The sequence below is a fragment of the Belonocnema kinseyi genome, chromosome 4 (assembly GCF_010883055.1).
Source record: "Belonocnema kinseyi isolate 2016_QV_RU_SX_M_011 chromosome 4, B_treatae_v1, whole genome shotgun sequence".
Taxonomy (NCBI): Eukaryota; Metazoa; Arthropoda; class Insecta; order Hymenoptera; family Cynipidae; genus Belonocnema; species Belonocnema kinseyi.
This window is the reverse complement of record NC_046660.1, coordinates 19,038,201-19,064,327: the sequence shown is the minus strand read 5'-3', so window position 1 is coordinate 19,064,327 and position 26,127 is coordinate 19,038,201. Positions and strand designations below refer to the sequence as shown.

At 24.6% G+C, this 26,127-nt stretch overlaps 1 protein-coding gene across 1 annotated transcript in view; it reads right to left on the bottom strand.

The window, feature by feature from the left end:
- The window catches only part of LOC117172179, a 214,053-nt gene that overhangs the window by 46,802 nt on the left and 141,124 nt on the right, over nt 1–26,127 (bottom strand). Inside the window, exon 2 of the mRNA XM_033360011.1 lies at nt 8,112–8,247. Coding sequence (XP_033215902.1) covers nt 8,112–8,247 — 136 coding nt within the window. The remainder of the gene's footprint in view (nt 1–8,111; nt 8,248–26,127) is intronic.

The window sequence follows — 26,127 nt, the reverse complement described above, 5'->3', positions numbered from 1 at the left end:
ACAATTTTTTTAAATTTTCAGGATTTAAAAAATTGTAGGCGAACTGATTTTTTCAGGGTATTAACAGAATAAAAAATTATTTCTTAAGATTATTGGGAAAATTTGGAACGATTTTTGTAATGAAAAATGAAAAAAAATAAATAAAATAAGAAAAACAAATTTTAAAAAGAGTTTTAAATATTTTAAATCCAAATGTTGCTATTTTTTCTTTTACAGAAGCTTGGAAAACAATCTGAGTAAGCGTAAGAGATATTTAAAAAATTTTGAACAATTCAAAAATAATTAAAATTTGCTAAGATTCTTTATGAATTTTGTAGTCTCAGGAAAACAACAAAAATTTCATGAAGTTCCTGAGAAAAATTAAAATGATTTTTTATTTGGAAAAACTTATCTCACAGGCATATGTAAAAAGATTTCTAAATTTTTCAAAGAAGAATCTAAAAGATTTTAAAGCCATTTTTTAATTTTTCAGAATTTGATAAAAATCGGGAAAAATATGAATATAATTGTTGAATTTGCAATCAAAGAAGATTTTTCAGTCAAAAATAAAGAAAAATATAGGCAGATTATGATTTGAAGGAAAAAATAATTTTTAATAAAAAGTAAAAACTTCGAAAAACGACTTATTTTTTTAATTTTCTTTGTTTCCTTTAAGGTTTTACAAATCAATTTTTCCTAGGTCCATTATTAACCAAAATCGGAATAACTATATTCTTAATTAAAATTTTTTTTCAATCAAATAAATTCACTTTTCAACAAAACAGTTGAATTTTCTAGCATTTATTGAATTTTCAGGAAATACAGATAAATTTTCTACAAAAAAGTTGAATTACCAAGTAATTAATTATATATTCTTTTTAAAAAAGTGAGGTGTAACAAAAAAACCAAATTTATTAAAATAGCTCGATTTCCAACAAAAGTGATGAATTTTGCACTAAAATGACGAATCCTAAAAAAACTGTATAAGACAATAAAAAATAACATATTTTACAATGTTGCCAGAAAATTTTACATAAGTCACCAATTTGAAACTTTTCTTCAATAACATAAACAACAGAAAATAATACTTACAATAAAACAATATAAAAATTTCAAAAACCGTTTTATTTCTTCGAAATTTTCAAACACTTAAATTCGAGCTTAAATTACATTTTGAAAATTGAAAACGAGATTTTTACAACGATGTTTAGAATTTTTAGAAGTTTGGAACAAATCAAGAAATATTTTATAAATTTTCGAATCTATTTAAAAAGTCTTAAACTTCGAAAAATATTTTTAACTGACTCGAACTTATCTTCAAATTTTTCTGAATCATTCAAAATGAAAAAACTTCGAAATTCTTGTTGAATCTGCTCAGTACTTCTAGATATTTAATTAATTTACTCGATTTTGTTTTCTTTTTAAATCTTACCAAATTGAAATACTTTACTTTAAAATCTCATAAGAAATTAAAAAATATATATATTTTAAACCTTCTAAGCATTGTAATATTTAAAAATTATTCAAATCTTAATAATTAAAAAAAATTGCCCTAAGATCTTGCAGATTTTTCTTTGAAATTTTTTTTAATCTTTGGAAATGTTTTCAAATATTTTTAAATAATCTCTTTAAATTAATTTTTAAAAATAAAATATCATTTTAATTTTTCCTATTACCCTAAAGAAAGTTTTTTCATTTTTCTGAAACCTTACAAAATTTTTCAAAAATCTCTACAAGTTTAAATTATTTTTTAATCCTTTCAAAACTTCTGAATATCTTATAAACTTACTCAAACTTTTTTTTTAAATTATGTGATCTATCAAAATAGCACAATTTTGCTTTAAAATCTTTTACACTCTTTTTGAAAATGTCAGAAAATAATTTTTAATTTTTTGTGATCGTTTTCAATTTTCTCTTAGAATAAGCTACAAAACAATCATTTACAATTTTCCCATGAATCTTAAGATAATTTTTTTCATTTTATTGACACTGAAAATTCAGTTTACCTAAAAAACTTTTAATCCTGAGAATTGGTTGAAAATTTAAAATTCCCCCTTTAAATGCGGAATTTTAATTCTTTTCGAAAATTCTCAATTTCAACTAATTGTAAGAATTAGAATTTTGTTGTCAGATTCTCTGTTACAATTCATAATTTATGTTTTTCGAAAATACCTCGTTTTAAGACAGAATAATAATTTTCTTTGAAAAATTAAATTTTCCATTCAGATTTGTTATTCTCCTGGATAAATTCCAGTTCAACTCATAATTGGTTAAAAATTAAAGATTCCTTTTCCTAATACGGAATTTAAATACTTTTCAAAAAAATTTCGTTTCAACTAAGAATTACAACTTTTTGTCAAATTCCCTGTTACAATTCATAATATTAATTTTTTTGAGAATATCCCGTTTCAACTTAAAATTAGAATTCATTCTATTAAAAAATACCAGGTTCCAGCTCAGAATTTATTTAAGTTTTAAGATTCCCTGTTCAAAAAAAAAAAAAATTCTTTTCGATAAATACGAGTTTCAACTCAGAATTGGTTACAATTTGCAAATTTCCTGCTGAACTAAGAATTAGAATTGTTTGGAAAAATGCCCTGTTCCAATTGAGAATTTTGTTCCTTTTCGAAAATTTCCAGTACTAGCTCGGAATTTGTTAAAATTTAAAAATTCCAGTTTCCAAATCAGAATTATTATTATTCTGGATAAATTCCAGTTCCAACCATAAATTTGTAAAAAATTGGAAATTCCCTGTTCAAATTAAAAGTTAATTTTTTGTAAATAGTTTACAAATCCTTCAAATGCTTCGAAATTTTATTTCAAGATCTTTCAACATCTACATGTTGTTTTAAATTTTCTCAAATTAAAAAATATTATTAAAAGTTTTTCACAACTTCTAAATATTTTTTAAGATTATCCAAATTTCAAATAATTTTTAAAACAAGAAATCATTTTCAACTTTCCTAGCAATCTTAAAAAATGTTATTGTTCTTGTCAAGCCTGTTAAAATTCTCAAAATGTTTCTAAATTTTTTGTTCAAAATCTGCCAAAATCTGAATTTTTTTCAAATTAGGCCGTAGGCTATTTGCACCGAAATTTTAGTACAAATAGCCGGACTTTGTCGTTGCCAGCAGTTCGTTCAAATTAAAATAATTTAAAATGTTTTAAATTAATTTTAAAATTTTTTAATTCTTCTAAATATCGCTTCAAGTTACTCGAATTTTTTCAAAGAATGATATGTGTTCAAGTGTTATTTATAAATCAAGATTCAACCGTTTGAGTTGCAGATTAAACTTTTTTTAATAGAACAATAAAATTGAAACGTTCAAAGTTTAGTTTTTTTGTTTGTTTAGTGTTTAATATTAAATTTGTAATTGCTGATTTTAAAGGAACAGTCAGATATTTCTAAATATCAAGTAATTGTTCTTTTTCCAGATTGAGAAATTTAAAATTGTATTGTTTAAAAATGGAATATGTTATACTGGAATTATATTTAAAATTCAATAAAAGCCTTCAATTATAAATATATTATTTTGAAGTTATTATAAAATTGCCTGTCAAGTTTCAATAGGGTGTTTACATTTAAGAATTTCCCATTGAAAAATTTTAATTTTTATCGTTAAAATGTGTAAATTCTAAAATTGTGAACTGATTTCAAATCTATTTGTTCAATCAAGTATTATTTATTTTTGAAATCTTAAAATACAATTCAATTCAAACAAACATTAACTTATTTTAAATTTACAGTTGATCAACTAAAAATGTTTGTTAATAAAACTCATCCATTTTAATCGCTTCTAATTTTTAATTGTTTAAGTTTCTAAAATTAAATATTAAAATTCTTTTAATTCAACTGCACGCTTAAAAATCTAAGATTGAAAATTGATTATTTGAAAGATTTTCGAATTACGCATCCTGAACTAAATGATAGCATGAAAAAGATGACAATTTAACTAGTTATTGAAAAAACCTTCGAAATCAAAGTTGGACGGACTTTTTTTTCTATAAATTTGTAAAATTCCCAGTAAAAAAATAAATTGACGGCCATTTCCCGGTTTTTCTGGTCTCATCAAATTCCCGGTGTTCCCGGTCTAGCAGCCACCCTGTCCCTGCTAAGGTGGAGGGTTTCTTAAGAAAAATTATGAATTAAAAAAATTATTTTTGCTATTTTTGGATTTTTTAAAGGGCAGAGTCAGAAATAGTTAAGTTCCAGAGAATCCTATATCTGACCCGTTTCAGGACTTGATTATTGATCTGGGACAGTAGCAGCCAACACCCACCGCACCCGACGCGTCGCGACGACTCCTTTAACGTACCGTTGCCCTACTTACTTTGCACTAGGTAGCAAAATGCGTGGTCTAGAAACCAGAAACCATAACTTCAAAGAAGCAAAATGATCTCTTCATCCTGATATCTGAACTCTGAATAATTAATGTGATTTCAATTTTCAGTTGGAAATAATTTAATTTAGAGTAATCGCCCTATTTTGTCGACCAGAGTAATTAATTAATCAATTATGTTAAATTTTGCTGATTACGAATCAAATAATTTTGCAGAAGAACGATAAAAAATCTGCCTGGGCCCGGATTTGAACCGGGAACGCCACCATGCAAGAGTGGAGCGTTTAACCAATTACACCACTATGATCAGCCGGAAATTAATTAATTAAACAGACAGGTTGACATAATAAGATAAATACTCTAAATTATATTCGGATTCGGTTTATATACATTTTTTTATATCAAATTTATCATATTTGTTTAAAAAAATTAATATTTTTCGTTCGAGCATAAACTGCTTTGTTAAAATATTATTATATTGATTTAAGATCCCTTTCTTTGGACGAATTAAGTTTTTTGTTGAAAATCAGTATTTTTGTGACAATTTTTTAAAATGAAAATTGAACTATTTTATTAAACTCTCCTATGAAAATTCGTTTTTAAAATATTTTTAGATCTATTAAGCTATTAAGTCTTTAAAAATTATTCAAATCTGCAAAATTTTAAAAATTGCCTTAAGATCTCTTTAAATCTTTAAATCTCTTTAAATCTCTTTAAATCTCTTAAGATCTCTTTAAATTAATTTTTCAAAATAAAAAATCATTTCACATTTTCCTAAGAACCCGAAGAAACTTTTTTCATTTTCTCGAAACATAACAAACCTTTTAAAAATCTTTACAAGTTTTGATTATTTTTTAATCCTTTCAAAACTATTTATTATTTTTTTTCAATTTTTTTCAATTTTCTCTTAGAATAAATTACGAAACAAGCATTTACAATTTTCCCATGAATCTCAAAAACATTTTTTTCATTCTCTTGACAATCTAAAAATTCAGTTTACCTAAAAAATTGTAAATCCTCAGAATTGGATAAAAATTAAAAATGCCTTGTTTTAATGCGGAATTTTAATTATTTTTGGAAACCCTCCGTTTGAAATAGAATTGGAAAATTCAAATTAAATAGAAAACTAAAATAAACTTAATTAAATTAAATTAATTAATATATATTAACTAAATAAAAATTAGAAAAGAATTAGAATTTTTCTGTAAAATTCCCTGTTCCATATAATAATTTTATTTTTTTCGAAAATACCTCGTTTTAACACAGAATAATACTTTTATTTGAAAAATTAAATTTTCCATTCAGAATTTTTATACTCGTGGATAAATTCAAATTTATCTCAGAATAAGTTTTAAATTCCTTATTCAAATCTGAAATTTTAATAATTTTCAAAAATTTCCTTCCTTTGGCCAAAGAATTAACTTTTTTTTGTAGAGAATCAGTTTTTTTGTGACAATTTTTTTAAATAAAAATTTAACTATTCTATTATTGATCGAAAATCTATCGAGTTTAGTTGAAATTTCAACAATTTTGTTGAATATTTATGTATTTTGTTGTAAATATGTCTTTTTCGTATCAAATTAATCTTCTTGATTGAAAATTCAAAGATTAAACTAATTTCTTAATAATTAATTTTATCAGTTAAATATTTATCTCTTTCGATAAAAAGTAATCTATTATGTTAAAAATTAATTTTTTCACATAAATACTTAACTATTCCACTATTTATTCAAAATTGATTTTCTTGGTAAAAAATTCAAAAATTTGGTTTAATATTGATATATTTTGCCTTAAATTGGTTAAAAACTGAACCAGTTGGTTGAAAATTGAACTTTCTTAACAATTTATTTTATTAGCTAAGGATCCATCTCTTTCCTCAAAAAATAAACTACTGCTGAAAATTAGTTTTTTTTTTGTAATTAATTTTTTCCGCTTAATATTTAACTATTTCATTCTTGGTAAAAAATAGTTTGTTTTCAGTTAAAAATTAAAACATTTGGTTAAATATTGATGTGTTTTGTCTTAAATTAGTCTTTTTCGTGTAAAATTAATTTTCTTGATTGAAAATTCAACTATTTGATTGAAAATTGAACTTTCTTAAAATTTTAATTTATTGATTGAAGATCCATCTCTTGTCTTTAAAAATAAACTATTTTGTTACAAATAAGTTTTTTCGTTGAAAATTAATTTTTCAACTAAATATTTAACTATTCCAATTTTGGTCAAGAATGGAGTTTTTTAGACAAAAATAAAAACATGTGTTCAAATAATATAGTATTTTATCTTAAAGCAATCTTTTTCGTCTAAAATTAATTTTCTTGATTGAAAATTGAAACACTAGGTTAAAAGTTTATCTATATACCATGCGAAAAATTAATTTTATCAGTTGGAAATCCTTTTTCTTTGGTTTAAAATTTAACTATTTTGTTGAAAATTCGTTTCTTGTTTTTGTAGAAACATTAAATTTTGTTAATTAAAATTTAACTTTTCCCATTTTTATTGAAAAATTATAATTCCTGGATAAAAATTCAAGTGTTTGGTCGATAATTTGTTTTTAGTTCCAAATTGAACTATTTAGTTTAAAATTGAACTACGATGTACAAAATTGAAATTTACTTTCAACAAATTATTTTATTAGTTGAAGATTTAGCTTTTTGATAAAAAAATTAACCTTTTTGTTAAGAAACAATTTTTTTGGTTGAAAATTTAACTTATTTATTATTAGAAATATTCCGTTAAAAGCTGCACTATATAACTTGTAAGACATTAATTTTATCAATTGGAAATCCATCAGTTTAAAATGGATCCATTTGGTGACAAATATTTTTTTATATAAATTATTTTTAAATCAAATTTCACTATTCAGTTTTACAATTAAAATTTTGTATGATTATTACAAATTTAACTACTTTGTTAAAAGATCGCCTTTTTGGCTAAAAATTTCTCTTGTGTTGAAAAAAAATTTTTTATAGGTTTGAAACTTCCATTATTTTCGTAGAAATTTTATTTATAAGGTGGAAAATGTACTTTTTGGTTTCATATTATACGATTGAAAGTTTATCTCTTTTTGTTAAAACTTTTACTATGTTGTTGAAAAATCGTCTATATCAGTAGAAAATAAATCTGCTTGGTAGAAATTTTATCATTTAAAAAAATGTTTTTTAGTTAGAATGAAAACCTTTTCTTGGTTAAAATATTAGCTATTATACATTTCCTTAAGCATTACTCTTTTTTCTTAAAAATTGAAATGCACTTGGTTCAAAGTTGAACATTTTGTTAAAAATTCATCTTTTTGTGAAGCATTCATAATTTTAGTTGAATATATAACTATTGTCTTTAAAATTTAATTATTTAAAAAAAAGTGAAACTCCTTTCCAGAAAATTTAATTATTTTGTAAAAATGTAACCGTTTTGTTAAAGATAAGTCATTTTAAACTGTTTATAATTAAAAATGAAAATCTTTTCTAAGTTTTAATGGCAACTATTATATTTTTCATCGAGTATTTTCCGGATAGAAAATTTTTCAATTTAAAATTTTAAAAAATGTATCTTTCATAATTGAAAATTCATCTCTTTGGGTAGAAAATTAATATTTTTTTATTTAAAATTCCTATAAATTAATGTTATTTATAAAAATTTCTTCCTCTATTTTTAAAATCTATTTTCTAAAAAAATTACCATATTTTTCAAGTATTACAAATTACATTTTACAATTTTCTTTCTCCCTTGTTATAAAAAATAATTAATTAAATTAAAGAGAAACCTTTCTGGATAAGATTCAAAAACACTTACCTAAAAAGTGAGGACTGCAAACTACATATCGAAGTTGAAGTTCGAGTGTCTCCCAAACAAGGAAGGACCTCTTTTGTGATATACTCCTCCAGAAATTGCAGTGACCTTCCAGAGGCGGTGTAGTCGCAGTAAACAACTGAAAATAAAAGAACTTCAAATCTTATCTTAATCGGAATATTTAAATTTTTTGTATATTTTACGATCAGATGTCACATTTCTGTATTTACATTAAAAATCGATAGGACAGAGAGTTGCACACTGCACTTATGCATAGTGACGTTTCTTGGTTCAAATCCGGGCTGAGGAAGATTTTTTTTGTTTCTCTAAAAAATGATAGGCCAGTAATTGACATCTTATAAATATTGAAGGGCACAAAATTAATTATACCCTTGTCGCAAAAATAACGCTATGGTTTATAATTAAAATTTAGAATGAAAGATTTTTAAAAATCACATGTATCTGCAGGGATTAATAGCTTTTGATAGCTGCCCTATATTTTTAAATATAGAACAATTAATGGCATAATAAAAAAATAATATTTTTTACAATACGTAGACAATAAAGCCGTTGGATTTTTGTCAAAAATAAAAAATTTTCCGCGAAAAAGACTGCTACAACCTGAATTTCTTCAAAATTGTATGCTTAATTTTTAAATTAAAGCAAATCAATTTCGTTGAAAACATCATTTCTGGTATGAACGCTTACTTAACATCTATTGTTCAAATGTTGCAAATATTCTTCGAAGTGTAATAATAAAAGATAAACAATAACAATTTTAGCCGAGAAATACTAGTACAAGATAGCAAAAGATTGTTTAAGATTATAAATCTTTTCTCAAGCATAAGATTTTTCATTTAAAATAATCTTTCTGATATTTTAAATTAAAATTTCAAAAAAACAGTTTATTTTTAAACAAATAGTATCGAAAATATAACAACTGACATTTTAATACAAAAATATTTTTATTTTTAATTAAGACAGTATAATTAAATTAATAAAAGTAAAATTTACAAAAATTAATTTACTAACCAAAAAGACGATTTTTCCAAAAAATGGTTGAATTGACAACCAAAACAATTTTCAGTGAAAAATAAAACCAAAATTTTATGCAAATTATATTTTCAAGGAAAAAATGATAGGTTATATAAATAAGTTTTTCTAGATTTTTCAACAAAATGCTTTTAAACTGACTCGAATCATTTCTAATATTATCTTAAATTTCTACAGAATTATTTTGACTAATTTTGGAAATCTTTAGAAAAAATAAAAATGTTGTAAAATAATTTTAAATTTCCTTATAAATCAGAATAAATTCATTGTTCTCATGTAACCTTTCAAAATGCTTTCAAATCTTTTAAGGTTTTGGTTTTAAATCTTCAAAAATTTACATTTTGTTTTAAATTTGGTAAAATCATTTATAGATTAAAAATTATTTTATAAACTTTTAAAAACTTCTGAATATCTCTGAAACTGATCTCAATTTCTTCTAAAAGTTTAAAACCTTCTATATTCCTATCCGAAATAATAGGAAATCATTTTGAATGCTTCAATCACTTTTTAAATATATTCTTAAATTAATTTTGTTAAATAAAGAATAAATTTAAATTTTCTCTCGAATCTTAAGGAAAATTATTATTATTTTAAAACTTTTCAAAATCCTCAAAAAAATTAATAATTTTATTTCAAAATCATCAATAGTTTTTTTTTATTATCTTTTTATAAAAAATATTGTTGTAGCAAAATCTTAAAAGAATAAAATTGTTTTTCAACATTAAAAAGCATTTGCTATTGAATTTATCTCTTTTACCAATAATATTCACAGAAATTCATAAATAAATCTTATCTATAAATAAAATTACTGATTTGGAAATTTTGATTTACTATATTGATAGTGCAACAATTTTTAACCTATAAGCAATTATTCCCTGATGAGTGAAAAGATAAAAAGAATTATTATCTTACGATCATTTCAGAATGCTCAATTTTGAATGGCTGTTGATCCCTGAAAATTAATTACCAACCATTTTCAACACCACACTCTCCACATTCACCGCACTCTCTGCACTCGCCGCTCTCACTTCACCTATGCTACTGCTACACATACAACTACGACTTTCTGCCACTTACTTCTCTTATAAGTTCCGTTGCTTAAATAATCGGAAAGCCCTTTGTATTTCTTAAAGAAGAAAACAATGTTTTAAGATTTTCACGAAATTTTGGCTCATAGACACTACATACACAATTTTCAGAAGCCAAACGTATCCTATTTGATTAAAGAATTATCTTTGTACGTCATTTAGTTTCGAAGATGATACTCACTACTCTTTTGTTATTAACTTGATAACAAATTATTATTTCTAACTTTAAATTTAAAATTGTACAAAGGGCTTTTCGATTATTCGCAGAGCGACGCTCACAAGAGGAGTGTGTGGCAGAAGGTCGTATTTATAGGTATAGGAGTAACATAGGAAAGGTCTCCTGCTGTGATTGCGGTGAGCGCAGAGAGTGCGGTGAATGCAGAGAGAGAGAGAGGTGAGTGCGGAGAGTGTGGTGTTGCAGATTTTTTTAATTGTATTTTTAGGCTCTAACAGTCATTAAAAGTGGATCATTCTGAAATAATCGTAAGATAATGGTACTTTTTAACTTTCAAACTATGTATCAGAGCTGACAAAAACTGAGGTATCTGCAGTTTTGGACAGATAGTAGATAGAATTACTGACTACTTTGTTCCGATGGTCAAATTTGCCTTGACTTGCCCTAAAAGTAATTTTAGAGGATTAAAAGAAATATCTTGGTACTGAGCTTTTTGTGAAGATGAGGCTAATAAAAAAAATTGTTTCAATGTTATAAATTTTAAAAACAATGAGCAACATGATTTAATAGTTCGTATCAGCAAACAATGCGCTGACATAAGATTTTACAAGATTAGAAAAGTTTTGCCGACCTTGAAATTAATTTGTGATCATGCACATGGTACACTTTGTAACTTCTCAGTTAGACATGAGATAAAATACCGATTTCCGATGGTCAGATGGTTTCATCTACCTATCTTATTATTGAAAATTCAATTTATAAGGAACAAGCAATTATAGCAATTTTTTCGGAAATCATTTCGAAACATTGTTTTGGAATTTTTGGTTAAATAATGGTGTTTCGTAGAAAAAAATCAACTATTTGTTCAAAAATAATGCCAAAGTTTCCAATAAAAAATTTTAATATTTTTTTGGTAAATATGAAACCATCACAGTTATGTTAATAAGGCATATTTTTTGGTTGAAAATTCAACTATTGAACTTTTTTAAATTAGTTTTTGGTTGAAGATTAAAGATTTTAGTTGAAAATTCATTTCTTTTGTAGTTAATTAAATATTTTGCAAATGTTTGGTTGAAGATTAATCTGTTTTAAATAGAAATTCAAAAATTGGTTGACAATTCGCCTTTTTAGTTTGAAAATGCATATACTTTTTTAGTTCAATTCATATGTTTTTGATTTAAAGTAAAAATATTGTTTAGTGGAAAGGAAAATCATTACAGTTTTTGTTAAAAATGCTTCGCTAGATAAATAACATTTTGTGAAAAATTCTGGGTTCTTTGTGGAAACCTAATTTTTCAAATGAAAAACATACTCTTCCATTTTTGGTTGAAAATTTATTTTTTGGATTGAAAATTGAACTATTTGATTAAAAGTTCATGTATGTTTTTTTTTAATTCGTCTTTTGCACTATAAAATTATTCATCATGTATAGAAATTAATATTTTAGGTTAAAGATTAATCATTGCTAGACAAAGGGGGAACTATGTTTTTCCAAATTCGCATCTGGGGCTTGAACATTCAACAACTTTTTTTATTTTTATTTCTTGACTGAAAATTCTTTTTTTAGTTGAAAATACAATTTTTGGTCTTAAGATGTTTTTTATTCCTTTTCAGTTCTAAATGCAACTGTTTATTTGAAAATTTACCTTTTTTAATTCAGGATTCAAGTATTTTGTTGAAAATTAATTCTTTTTACTGAAAATTTAACTCTCTATTTCGACTTAAAAATTTATTATTTTCAGTTTAAAATTCTAACGTTCGGTAATAAATCCATGCACTTAAAAGAAAACGTTTTTCTTGGTAGAAAATTAATCCTTTTGGATGAAAATTAAACTGTTTGATTGAAAAGTCGTCTGTTTTAATAGAAAATAAATACTTATTTTGAAAAATTGAATTGTTTGGTTAAAAATCAACTTTGTCTAGTAAAAAATTCAAGTATTTCGTTGTAAAATCGTCATTTAGTAATGAAATTCAATTGCTTTTTATTTTAAATGAAAATACTTTTTTGGCTAATATATCAAATATTACATTGTTTGTTAAAAATTCATATTATTAGGTGACAAATTAAGGAAAACTTTTTAGTTAAAAGTTTTAAAAAATGTCTACAAAAATACACTTTTGGTTGAAGATTTACAATTTTAGTTAAAAATTCATCTATTAGGTAAAAATTGAACTACTTTATTGAAAATTCGTCTTTTTGTCTTGAAAATTCCAAAATTTTCTAGAACATTCAATTGTTTTTAGTTCAGAAATGGGAACAAAAATTCAACTATCTGGATACAAATTAATTTTTTCTAGTTAAAAATGTTAGTATTTTGTTGAAAAATCTTCATTTTTAGTGAAATTTAACTGTGTTAACAAAATTTTTGTTTGTTAATACATCAACTAACACATTTTTGGTGTAAATTTCACATTTTTATGTTAAAAAGTAAACTTTTTGTTTAAAGTTAGAAAACTTTCTTTAAAAATAATTTTTTGGCCGAAGGTTTACAATTTTAGTTAGAAATTCATCTGTTTGGGTAAAAATCGAAATTCTTTATTAAAAATGCGTCTGTTTTTCTTTAAAATTCAAAAATTGAAAAAAAACTCAAATATTCTGTAGAAAAATAGTTTAACAAAAAAATCAATTAATTTTTTTGATTAGAAATTAAAATACCATTTTTAGATAAAAATGGAACTAATTTAGGTAAAAAATTCAATTAATTGGGTTCAAATTTATGTCATTTTGTTGAAATTTCGTCTCTTTGTTAAAAATTGAATCTTCTTGGTAAAAAAGTCATTTTTTTAATTAAAAATTTAATTATTTGGTTAAACATTCGTGTTTTTAACGAAAAAACAATATTTACCTGTATGTTTACAAATGGAACTGTTCAGTTAGAAATTAATTATTCTAGCTAAAAATTTTAATATTTTATTGAAACATCGTCTTTTTTAGTAAAATTCAACTGCTTTTTATTTTGAGTTAAGATATTTTTTGGTTAGTATATCAACTATTACATTTTTGGTTAAAAATTTATATTTTTAGTTCAAAAATCAAACTTTTTTATGGAAAGTTAAACAACTTTCTTCAAAAATAATTTTTTTGATTGAAGATCCAGAATTTTAGTTGAAAATTCTTTTATTTTAATACAAATTAAACTACTTTGTTGAAAATTGGTGTTTTTTTTTCATTCAAACAATTTTGTAGAAAATTGAACTGTTCTGTAACAAGATAGGTATACAAAATTTTAAATAATTTTTTGATTGAAAATTACACTATTCCATTTTTGGTACCGAAGCGATCTTTTTTAGGTAGAAAATTCAATTATTTAGTTAAAAATTTATTTAGTTTGTTGAAAATTCATCTTCTCGGTAGAAAATTCATTTTTTTTATTCAAAGCTTACTTATTTAGTTAAAAATTAGTCTTCTTTGTGGAAAGTTAATCTCCTTGGCTAAAAATTTCCGAGAAACTTTTGCTTCTGCCTAAAAAATTTACAAATCTCAATTTTGTGCCGATTATAGTTCAAATCTAAGCAGAAAACATTCTTAAAATGTAAGACAATGTCCCTAACAATAAATTACAAAGCATTTGCAACACCGCACTCACCGCACTTACCACACTCGCCATACTCACCACACTCACAAAAAGAGATATTGCTCATTCTACTTTCTGTGCAAAGAAAATATTCGGTTGAAAATGAACTTGTGAAATACTTAAATAATAAATACAAAGCTAAGGGAACCAAAGGATAGTTTTTAATTAAAATGAGTTTTCTTTTATTTTGATATTTTTTATTTTGTCATTATTATTTTCATTATTATTATTATTATTATTTGATAAGTCTGGCTGTTTTCGCGTCGAAAGTCACGCCTATGTTTTCGCTTTCAAAGAGCCCCTTAAGAAATAAGAACCAATTCTATTTGCGGAAACTGCCGGTAACTCAATAAAGGCGAAAGAAAGTTTCCTCAGCGCAAAGTGCGATGCTTCCGGTGTTATTTCTGAGGCCTATACCACACACGGCTTGGCTAATGCGTTTATCTTTTCCGCCTTACAATACTTATAATATTTTCCTGATAAGTAACTGCCAGTGCTAATAGTTTGTAATCATCTTTGATTAAACTTATCATCAGAGAACTTTAAGTGGAGAAGTAGTTTCTGAATCTCAGAAAAAATTTTCAGCTATTAAAGTTCTGAGGATATATTGCTGGCAATTAATATTCTAATTTTTGATCAATTAGAACATTTGGTCCTTCGAGCCGGATCTTTCACACTGACACTGCGTGAATTTGGCTTTTAGTGGATGTTTTCAGTTTGTTATTTCAAATTTTCGCGACTTTTGTAACTTGCAGTTACCAAATAAGCAATTTTATTTCAAGATAAAATCTATTTGTGAGTTTTTTATAAAGATTACTGACAAAAGAAAATTTTTTTATTTTAAATATTCTATGTTGGGAAATAATTATTTTCTTTAAATTTGTTTACTACACTATAATTTTTAAACGTTTCGCAATTTTAATGAAATGAGAAAATTAAATTAAAGACAAAAGTTAGAATATCTTGATTTACAGGTAAAAAATTATCAGTAACGTTAACAAAAAAATTGCCGGTACCAATAAATTCCCAGAACCAACAAATTTTAAACAAAATAACCATTTTTGAAGAATTCAAAGTTTTTAGGACTTCTAAAGGTATCAGGAGAATGAAACAATGTTTTAAAGATTCCTAAAATTATTTTGGAAAATAAATTTAAGATTTGGAACAAAAAATTGAGAACCTTTTAAAGAATTTTTTAATGTTTTTAGTGAATGGTAACATTCATTATTTTCAAAAATTGATTTGAAACCAAAATTTTTTAACAATTTCTCAACTTTTCTAAAGATTTTTAAAAATATCGAAAACAAAATTTGGAGAATTTAGAGGCAATTTCTTTACTTTTGAAAGAGTGTAAACCTATTTAAAAAAGGATTTAAATCATTTTAAAAATATGTCTAAATTATATTTATGTAACCTTAAACACAAATAAAAAATTATCCCAAAAAATAAATAGTTATTAAAAATTTTTATTTTCTATCAAAACTTATCATTTGGTTACATTTTTTTCCTGAAAATTTTTTTTTGGTTGAAATTTCAATTATTCTGTTAAAAATACCTATATTTTGATGAAAATTGTATCTTTTTTTTTGAATAAAATACTTTTTCGGTTGAAATATCAAGTATTACATCTTTCTTTGAAAATTATTTTTTTGTTGTTTGAGGATTCAACTACTTAGTTAAAAGTTGAACTACTTTATCAAAAATTCATTTTTTTGACAAAAGGTTAATCTTCTTAGTCGAAAATTTACCTGTTTGGTTGAAAATATAACTATTTTGTTGAAAACTTTTTTTTTTGCCAAAAATAAACTACTTTTTTGAAATTTTGATTTGATCTAACTGAAATGTTCAAAAATAATTTAGAATTTAATCAATAATTTTTAGGAAAATTATATTCATATCACCTTAATAATAAATAAACTTCAAAAATAAATAGTTATTTGAAATTTTAATTTTGTGTTAATAATCACTTTCCCCTGAAATGGAAAAATGGAGAAATAATATTTAAAATATTGATTCACCATTGAAAAATATCTGATTTGATGTAAAAATTGTCGGAAATTTAATCCGAACTAGTTTTAAAGTGTAACGATTTTAAGTAATTTTTCACTGAAATCCGGCTCGAAGGACCAGCATGCAAATTTCAGACTTCGGAAAAGGTTAAAATTTGAATTGATTTTATTTTGGATTAAAGTTTGCTTTACCCACAGATCGAATAATTGCGCAGATGCAGAGCGCGCGATTTATAATGACCGTCACAATAAAAAATAATATTAAAAATTATAATACACTTTTACAAAATATCTGATTTGAAGTAAAAGTGGTCTGCAGTAATAAAAAACCAGTTTTAAGGTCTAAAAATATAAATTATTCTTTACTATGATCCGGCTCGAAGGACAAAAATAAAAATATCAAAGAATTTGAAAAAATTGAAATTTCAAATGATATTTTATTTTGAAAAATTAATGTAAGATTTTCCTTGAATGGAAAAACTGCCCGCATGCACAACGCGCGATTGATGATACCCGTCACACTAAAAAATAAAACTTGAAACTCGTACAAATTTAAAAAATATTTTATTTAAAGTGATATTTATCTTTATTTGATCCAAACCAGTTTTAAGGCAAAACAATTTTAAGTATTTTCTACTGTGTCCGGCTCGAAGGACCTAAATAAAAATTTCAAAGAATTCGACAAAAATTAAAATATTTAAAATTGATACATATTAAAGAATAATTTTGATTCGCATCGCAAATTAAATTAATCCCAAATCCGTTTTAAGGTATGACAATTTCAAGTAATTTTTACTGTGCTCCGGCTCGAAGGACCAAAATAAAAATAATTTTAAATAAAGTTAGGTGAATTATCAGGTGATTTAAATTGTTCCACTCAAAGTGAAATTCTTATCTTTATACTCGTGATTTAATATGAGTTGCAAGTGGTTAAAATGTGCATTCATGTATGAATTAGCATGCGCGGCCTTCGAACAGAGCCTGCACAACGTTGAAACAAGAATTCATGTGAAAGTGGATAGGCAGCAAGCCTATAAAACTATTGACTTGTCATTTGTTAAAAAGACAAACTAAATAGCCGTATGCACACGCATAACCTCCATTGACGATTCTCGGAAAAATTGTGAAAATTCGGTGAAAGGAAATTAGGAAAATTGGTTTAAATGATATTCCTTTACGATTCTACAGGGAATTGTAATTTTTTCAAAGAAAGAAATGCATATATATAAATGTCAGAGGTATTAGTTTTCTACAAAGTATTGATTTGGGATTCTATTTTCAGTGTGACTGCAAAACTTCATTTTCAAAATTTCCTGACTTTTCCCTAATTTTCGCCTGACTAATTTTTTATTTTCACTAATTAATATTTCCCTGATTAATATTTAAAGATCAACACAGTAAAAAAAAATAATTTAAATTGCGAACCATAAATTGAGAAGTATACTTAAATTCGAAGATAAATTGAAATTCAGCAAAAAAATTGACTGACTTTAAGAAGGTCAAAATTAATTACGGATTTTATTCATACCTGCTCTAAATTCAACAGAAAGAAACTACTTGAATTGTAGTTATATTTTTAAGTATTATGTTTTGCTGAAAAAAATTCTAACCTTATAACATTTTTAATATAAAATCTTTTATGAATGGATTAAAACAATTTTAAACCTCAATTTAATAATTGATAATTTATTATTATTAGAGCTGGCACAGCCTAATATACTTGGTATAAATAAATAAAAAAGTGACTAATTACTGATACAAAAAGTGACTAAAAATGATCAAATGTGCATTAATAATGCGACTAATGTAATTCATTCAAAATAATTGTAATGAATTAGAAAAAAGTTGAGAAAATTTCACTGATATCAGTAAAATTGGAATGGATTTTTAAAGGTGATAAAAATCCGTTCTAATTTTTGCAAGTACCCTAAAATATTAAATTTTTAATCTGCAAAATTCTCTAAATATTTGTAAAATAATTTAAATAAATTGAAAATTCTCATGAATCTTATAAAATATTATACAATTTTTTCAGTTCTTTAAAATCTTTTTTAATGCCTTTAAATACTGAAAAATTCTTTAAATCCTGCAATATACCTCAGCTTTTGTGAATACATTCTCTGAAATCTATTAAAAAATATATAATTTCGTGAAATTATATAAAGCTTCATGATTATATGAGTTTATTTTTTAAAAAATACCGCAAAATATTTTTAATCCTTTGAAATGTTTAAAATCCATCAAAACTTTTTGTAGGACTTTTAAATTCTCTGTGATTTCTTGAACTTTCATAAGATCCTTAAAATCATTTGAAATACGTCGAAAATTCTTTGAAATATTTTTAAATACCTGAAAATATTTCAAATTATAGAAATATATTTAATAATCTAGGGATTTTATTGAAATGTCCTAAGATATTTCAATTGAAAGTTTTTTTTGCAAATCAGTTAAAAATATTCAAATCTGTTAAAAATTTCTTAGAATATTTTTAATACCATACAATATTTTAAATTATTGAAATATAATAAATATTCCTCAAAGTATTTTGAAATACCCTGGAATATTTCAATTTTAAGTTTTTTAAATGCCCTAAAATCTTTTTAATCCTTTGAAATTCCTTCAAACGAATGAAGTCCATTAAAAATTTATTGCAATCATTTAAAATAACCTAAAATATTTCAAATTATTGAAATCTATTAAAAATTGCTTGGAGCTTCTCAAATACCCCAAAATATTCCAATTACAACTATTTTTGAATGCCCTAAAATCTTTAAAATTCTTTGGAATCGCTTTAAAATATTAAAATCCATTAAAAATTCCTTGGATTTTTTTACACGTCCTACAATTTTTCAAATTATTGAAATATGCCTCTGGAATCCCTTAAAATATTAAAATCTTTTAAAATTTCCTTAAAATTTCTTAAAATACCATTCAATATTTCGAATTATTAAAATCTATTAAACATTCTTTGGACTCTTTTGAAACCGAATAAAATATTTTAATTATAACTTTTTTTAATTGCAGTAAAATCTTTTAAATCCTTTAAAATCACTTCAAATGATTGATATCTGTTACAAATTTCTTAGACTATTTTTTTATACTTTTAAATATTTCAAATCAGTAAAATATAATTAGAAAAAATCCTGACTGTTGCCATTTTTTTCATAATACCTGACTTTTCCTGGCCAAAAAAATTCCCTGACTTTTTCCTGATTTTTAGGTTGTCACTAACCTGCGGCCACGCAGTATTTCACTTCACTGATTTAATCAGTGTTGTTTGCTTTACACTTTAACGCTATTTTAATTAAGTCACTTACTGATTCACTCAGTCAAAATCGGAAAACAACTCGTTTACAAGTAATAACTCAAAATATTGATTCAACCAGTGACAATTTCACGGGTTCACTTAGTGTAATTCCGTCTCTGGTATATTTAATAACTATCCTGTAGTTCAGACACTTAGTAATTTATCCAGTAAAAATCCAAAGACCACTGGTTCAACAGTGATAATTCAAAATACTGTTTCCACCCGTGACAATTTCGCTGATCCACTCTGTGTAATTCCGCCACTGGTATATTCAGTAACTCTCTTTTAGTTGAGTCACTCACTGGTTCAGTCAGTCAAAATCGGAATATTACTGGTTTCATTCAGTGTAATTCCCTCACTGGTATATTCAGTAACATTCCTTTAGTTCAGACACTTACTGGTTCACCCAGTAAAAACCAGACAATCACTGGTTCAACAGTGATAATTCCAAATTCTGATTCAACCCGTGACAATTTCACTGGTTCACTTTGTGCAACTCTGCGACTGGTATATGCAGTAACGCTCTTTCTGGTCAATCACTTACTGGTTCAGTCAGTCAAAATCGGAAAATTACTGGTTCCATTCAGTGTAATTCCGTCACTGGTATATTCATTAACGCTCCTTGAGTTCAGACACTTACTGGTTCACCCAGTAAAAACCAGACAATCACTGGTTCAACAGTGATAATTCCAAATTCTGATTCAACACGTGACAATTTCACTGGTTCACTCTGTGTAACTCTGCGACTGGTATATGCAGTAACGCTCTTTCTGGTCAATCACTTACTGGTTCAGTCAGTCAAAATCGGAAAATTACTGGTTCCATTCAGTGTAATTCCGTCACTGGTATATTCATTAACGCTCCTTGAGTTCAGACACTTACTGGTTCACCCAGTAAAAACCAGACAATCACTGGTTCAACAGTGATAATTCCAAATTCTGATTCAACCCGTGACAATTTCACAGGTTCCCTTAGTGTAATTCCAATACTGGTTTATTCAGTAACACTCTTTTAGTGGAATCACTTACTGTTTCAGTCAGTCAAAATCGAAAAACCACTGGTTTACCAGTGATAATTCAAAATACTGATTCAACCAATGGCAATTTCATTGGTTTATTGAGTGTAGCTCTGTCACTGGTATATCCAGTAACGCCCTTTCAGTCGAGCCACGTACTGGTTGAAACAGTAAAAATCAGAAAATCACTGGTTCACCGGTGAAAACTCAAAATACTGATTCAACTAGTCACTATTTTAATGGTTCATTTAGGAAGCCTGAATTTATTACTTTCGTGGACAAATTTAGAGAAAGACTAAAGGAAGATTTGGAGAAGAAAGACTATGACTCAAATTGATTTAGTGGGATTTTCTCCAAATAATATAAAGATAAACAACCGTTTTGATGAGTATTGCGAGCGATCTTGAAAGTGAAGTCAAAATCTTGGCATCGGACGTGTGAAGCTGATTCAGAATTTTAAACAAAAAGCTCTTGGAAAGACCCGAGAGAATCCGTTATTTTCGTCTCGAGATTCATCTCATATAAAAGTTTCAGGCACAAAACACGTCACTCTCGTGTCTGACACATCCGAGTTAGAATGATGACACCGTGCGTCAAAATATCTTTGAAAAACAACTAAGGAATCTAATTTCTGAAGCTATTTTAAATTTTTATAATTATTATCATTTTTCCCTGTACTTTTGCAGGAGAATCAATTCAATTTTTCCATTCTTAGGGATTTTATTACATTTATTTTTGACAACTACTTTTACATTATATTTCATTTTTAGTGTGGTGAAATTAGAAGTGATAAATAAGGATGATCATTGCGACAATGTCATACATAGTAGTCATTAGCTTGGCAGGAAGACAAAGAAAATTAGCGAAATTTTGGCAATACCGCCAAAAGAAGTTCAATTTTTGGCTGTGAAATATTGTGATATGAAAAATCCATTCGGATGAAACAGTTTACTTAAAAAAAAAAAACCATAAGAGATTCGTCGATGATGATGCTTCTTTAAATAATTTTAATCAATTATTTTCTAATTTTTGCAATTAAATATCCAAACTTGTACATTTATAAAGGAAGATTAGACGAGACCATTTTTTTATTGTCAAATTCAACTATTTTTTTAGACATCCATCTTCTTAGTTTGAATATTAAATAATGTAGCAGCAAATCCAACTATTTAGTAGAAAATTTATTTTTTTTTTTTGAAAAATTTTCCGTTTAATAAAACATTATTTTTTTCTGAGGAAAATACAAGTGTTTGGTTAAAAATTAATTCGTTTTAGTAGAAAATTCTAGTATTTCGTAAAAAGTTCATATTTTTGAATTGAAAATTCAACTTCTTTCTTAACAGTTGATACTTCATTAGAAGTTAACTTTATTGGTTGAAGATTTACAATTTTAGTTGAACATTTATTTTTCTTCTTATTCGAAATTAATTTGTTGAAGCTAAAATTTAAGTATTTTATTCAAAATTCAACCTATTTGTTAAATATTCACTTTTTTATTAAGATTAAACTGTTTGGTAGAAAACACGTGTTTACAGCTCTAAAATTCAACTATTACGTAACAAATTCACATTTTTTACATAAAAATTTAACAATATAGTAGACAATATAAATATATAGTTGAACCCGTTTGTATTTTGTTTAAAATCGTTGTTTCTTCTGGAAAATATTTTTTTTTTGTTAAAACTGCAACTATTTATTAAAAATTAATCTGCCTTGGTTGAGAATTCCAGTATTTTGTTTAAAAATCGTTTATGTTGGTTAAATGCAATTGCTTTTAATTTTTTATTTAATTTTTATTTTTTGAATAACAGCTATTACATTTTTTTAATTCAACATTTTTTAGGTTAGAAATTGAAATCCTTGCGATTAAAAGTTGAATTACTATCTTAAAAGGTAACTAAAAATTTAGGCATTTTGTTGCGAATTTAACTGAATTGTTGAGAATCAACTTTTTTAATGAAAATTTTATGTGAAAATGTGTTCTTTGTTTTAAAGAAATTAATTTTCCTAACTAAAAATTACGGTATTGTGTTAAAAATTTAACTGATGGATTGGAAATTAAATTTTTTATTGCAAATTTTACAGTTTGGTCGAAAATTTGTCTTCTTTATAGAAAATCTTTTTTTTAACTGCAACTGTTTGTTTAAAAAAAACTAATCTTTCTTTATTAGGATGCCAATATTTTTTTAAAAATTCGTTTTTGTTGGTTAAATCCAACTTTTTTCAGTTTTAAACGAAAATATTTTTTGTCGGAATATATAAGCTATTAAATTTTTTGTTTTTTTAAACAATTGAACTAGTTTGTGAAAAAATAAATTTTTGTTGAATATTCATATTCTCGGATTAAAATTTCAATTTTTTTGTGAAAAATTCGTGTTTTTGATAACCAAAATTTAACAATTTGTTAGACAATTTAACTATTTACTTAAAAATTAAACTATAATGTAGAAAATCAGTTGTTTTTTTTTCATCAAAAATTAATGCTCTTCCATGAAACTTTAAATTTTTTATTTTTGTTTAGTAACTGTTTAGTAGAAAATTTATGTAATTCGTTAAAAAATAATCTTGTTGGCTGAAAATTCAAATGTGTTGAAAATTTAACTGTTTGGTTAAAAATACAATTTTTTGGTAGAAAGCTGATATTTCTGGTTAAAAATTCATCTCGTTTGGTTGAGGATTTAACTCTTTTTTTTAATTCGGCCCTTTTGGTTCAATTTAATTATTTTTGTTTCAAAATAAAAATATTTTTCGAGTGAAATATCAACTATTACATTTTTTGTTGAAAATTTATATTTTTGGTTCAATTTGACTGTTTTTTATTTTTAAATGTAAGTTAATTATTTTTATATCAACTATTATATTTTTTGTTGATGATTAACCTTTTTTGACTAGGTTTTTTTTATTTTTGACTTGGTTGAAAGTGGAACTTTTTTGTTAAAAATTAATAACTTTGTTAAGCATTAGTGCTCCTTCTAGATTGAAAATTCAAATTTCTTCTGATTAATTCATCTTTGTAGCTAAAAAAATTTTAATATATGAATTAAAATTTAAATATTTTAAATTGAAAATGCAACCGTCATTTAAAAAGATCGTCTTTTTGATATGGATTGTTTTAGAAATAGTAGCAAAATAGTGTCATCAGTTGAAAAAAAAGTCAAATAATGTCAACAATGTATGAGCCCGAGACGTAAAAATTCCGAGGCCTGATTTTTTTTTTTAATTCATCATTTTAGGTTTAAAATTCAACTCCTTGATTAAAACCTAAATAACTATCCTGAAATTTTTTTGCAGATTTATAATTTTAGTTGAAAATGCATTCTTTTTTTTATCAACATTAATTTTCTTGACTACACATTTAGGTATTTTATTGAAATTTTAACTAATTTGTTGAAATTTAACATTTTATTTAAAATTTAAGTTAGAAATGTATTTTTTTAAAATAAAAATTAATTTTCTTAACTAAAAATGTAGGTATCTTGTTAAAAATGTAACTTATTTGTTGAAAATTAATTTAGTTCATTTAGTTATTATACTTACTCAGTTATTTATTTAGTTATTTGTTTATTCAGGTAATTTAGTTTGATTTAGTTCAAAAATTAATCAAATTGGTTTATAACGAGCGGAAAACTCAAATTTCAAATTATACCCATTAAATTTGGACATCCGGGTACGTGAAATCTTTATTGCGCTTCAGATGTAATTTTATGTCATGAACGAAAATTTCCTCACTTTGCATGCAAACAATTTTACTACTTCCGCAAATTTTGCATAACTTTGTTGTCTAAATATTTTCCAAAGATTTATTGGATATTCTATTTTGTTGACTGATGGAGGCGAATGGGCACGTTTAAATTGAATGGTGACACGTATATTATGAATGAGCTTAACGATGTGTTCATTCATCTGGCAATTATGCCTTCTCGCTTATGGCATACCATCATATTATAAGAGATTCCCAGAATTATTTTTCTATTGTAATTAATTTATTATTGTTCTTGTTTGTGATAAGAAAAAGCTGGAATATTAACATGATCAATATAATACTTTTGTATTTAACCAATTAATTGAATTGTCAACAAATTAAATCGATTTTTAACCAAAAGATAAATTTTCAAAAAAGAAGATTAATCTTAAATGAATATAAAACAAATTTACGCAAATAGTTGGATTTTCAACAAATTACATTAATTTTCAAACAAAACGTTGCATTGTGGAACTATAAAAATCAACTATTAACGAAAAATGAAATTAATCTGAAAAAATGTTTAAAAAAATTTAAAAATTTTACATTTTTAACCAATTAGTTGAATTTTCTACAAATTACATCAATTTTCAACCAAAAGGTTTCATTTTGGAACTATAAAAAAACAATTATTACCCAAAATCTAAATGAATAAATTTTTATTCGAAAAAATAATAATTTGGAATTAAAAAAATATCTACAAAAGAGTTGAGTTTTTCACCAAAATATAAATTTTCAACTAATAAGATTAATCTTAAATTCATTTTTAACAAATTTTCAACCAATTAGTTGAACTTTCAACAAATTACATCAATTTTTTTTTTAAATTGCATTTGAAAATTGTATTTTCAAACAAAAATGTTTCACTTTGGAGCTACCAAAAATCAATTATTAACAAAAAATGAAAGTCACATTTTTATTTCAAAAAACATTTCATTTGAAATAGAGAATCTTCTGTAAAACGTTAGAATTTTTAACGAAAAAGATTAAATTTTAACCAAGAAGATTAATTTTTAATATATTTTAAATACATTTTAAAAAACATTAATTTTTAACCAATTAGTTGAATTTTCGACAAATTACAGCAATTTTCAACCATAAAGTTTTATTTTGTAATTATAAAAAATAAATTATTAACGGAAAATGAAATAGCTAAATTCTTATTTAGAAAGAATAGTTGCAAGTAAAAAATAATAATTTTCTACAAAACAGTAGAATTTTTAACCTAACAGATGAATTTTCAACCAAGAAGATTAATTTTAAAAAAATTTTAAAACAATGTTAAGAAACTTTATTTTTAACCAATTAGTTTATTTTAGTCAATAGAATTTTCGAAAATTACGTCAATTTTTGAACAAAAAGTTGCATTTTGCAACTATAGAAAATCAAATATTAACGAGAAATGAAATAGTTAAATTATTATCCGAAAAAAAATAATTCTCAATAAAAAAAGTTGTTTTCTACAAATAGTTGAATTTTTAAACAAAAAATAAATTTTCAACCAAGAAGATTCATCTTAAATAAATTTTAAACAAACCTTGAACCAATTAGTTGAATTTGCAACAAATTACATCAATTTTCAACCAAAAATGTTCCACTTTGAAGCTACCAAAAATTAATAATTAACAAAAAATTAAAGTGACATTTTTATTTCAAAAAACATTTCATTTGAAAAAAAATAATTTTCTGTAAAACATTGGAATTTTTAACCAAAAAGATTCAATTTTAACCAAGAAGATTAGTTTTTAATACATTTTAAAAAAAATTTTAATACATTTTAAAAAACATTAATTTTCAACCAATTAGTTGAATTTTCGACAAATTACATCAATTGAAATAGCTAAATTCTTATTTAGAAAAAAATAGTTACAAATAAAAAATAATAATTTTCTACAAAACAGTGGAAGTTTCAACCTAACAGATAAATTTTCAACCAAGACGATTAATTTAAAATAAATAAAAAAAATTTTTATAAACATTATATTTCAACCAATTAGTGCAATTTTCGACAAATAACATCAACTTTCAACCACAAAGTTACATTTTAGAACTATA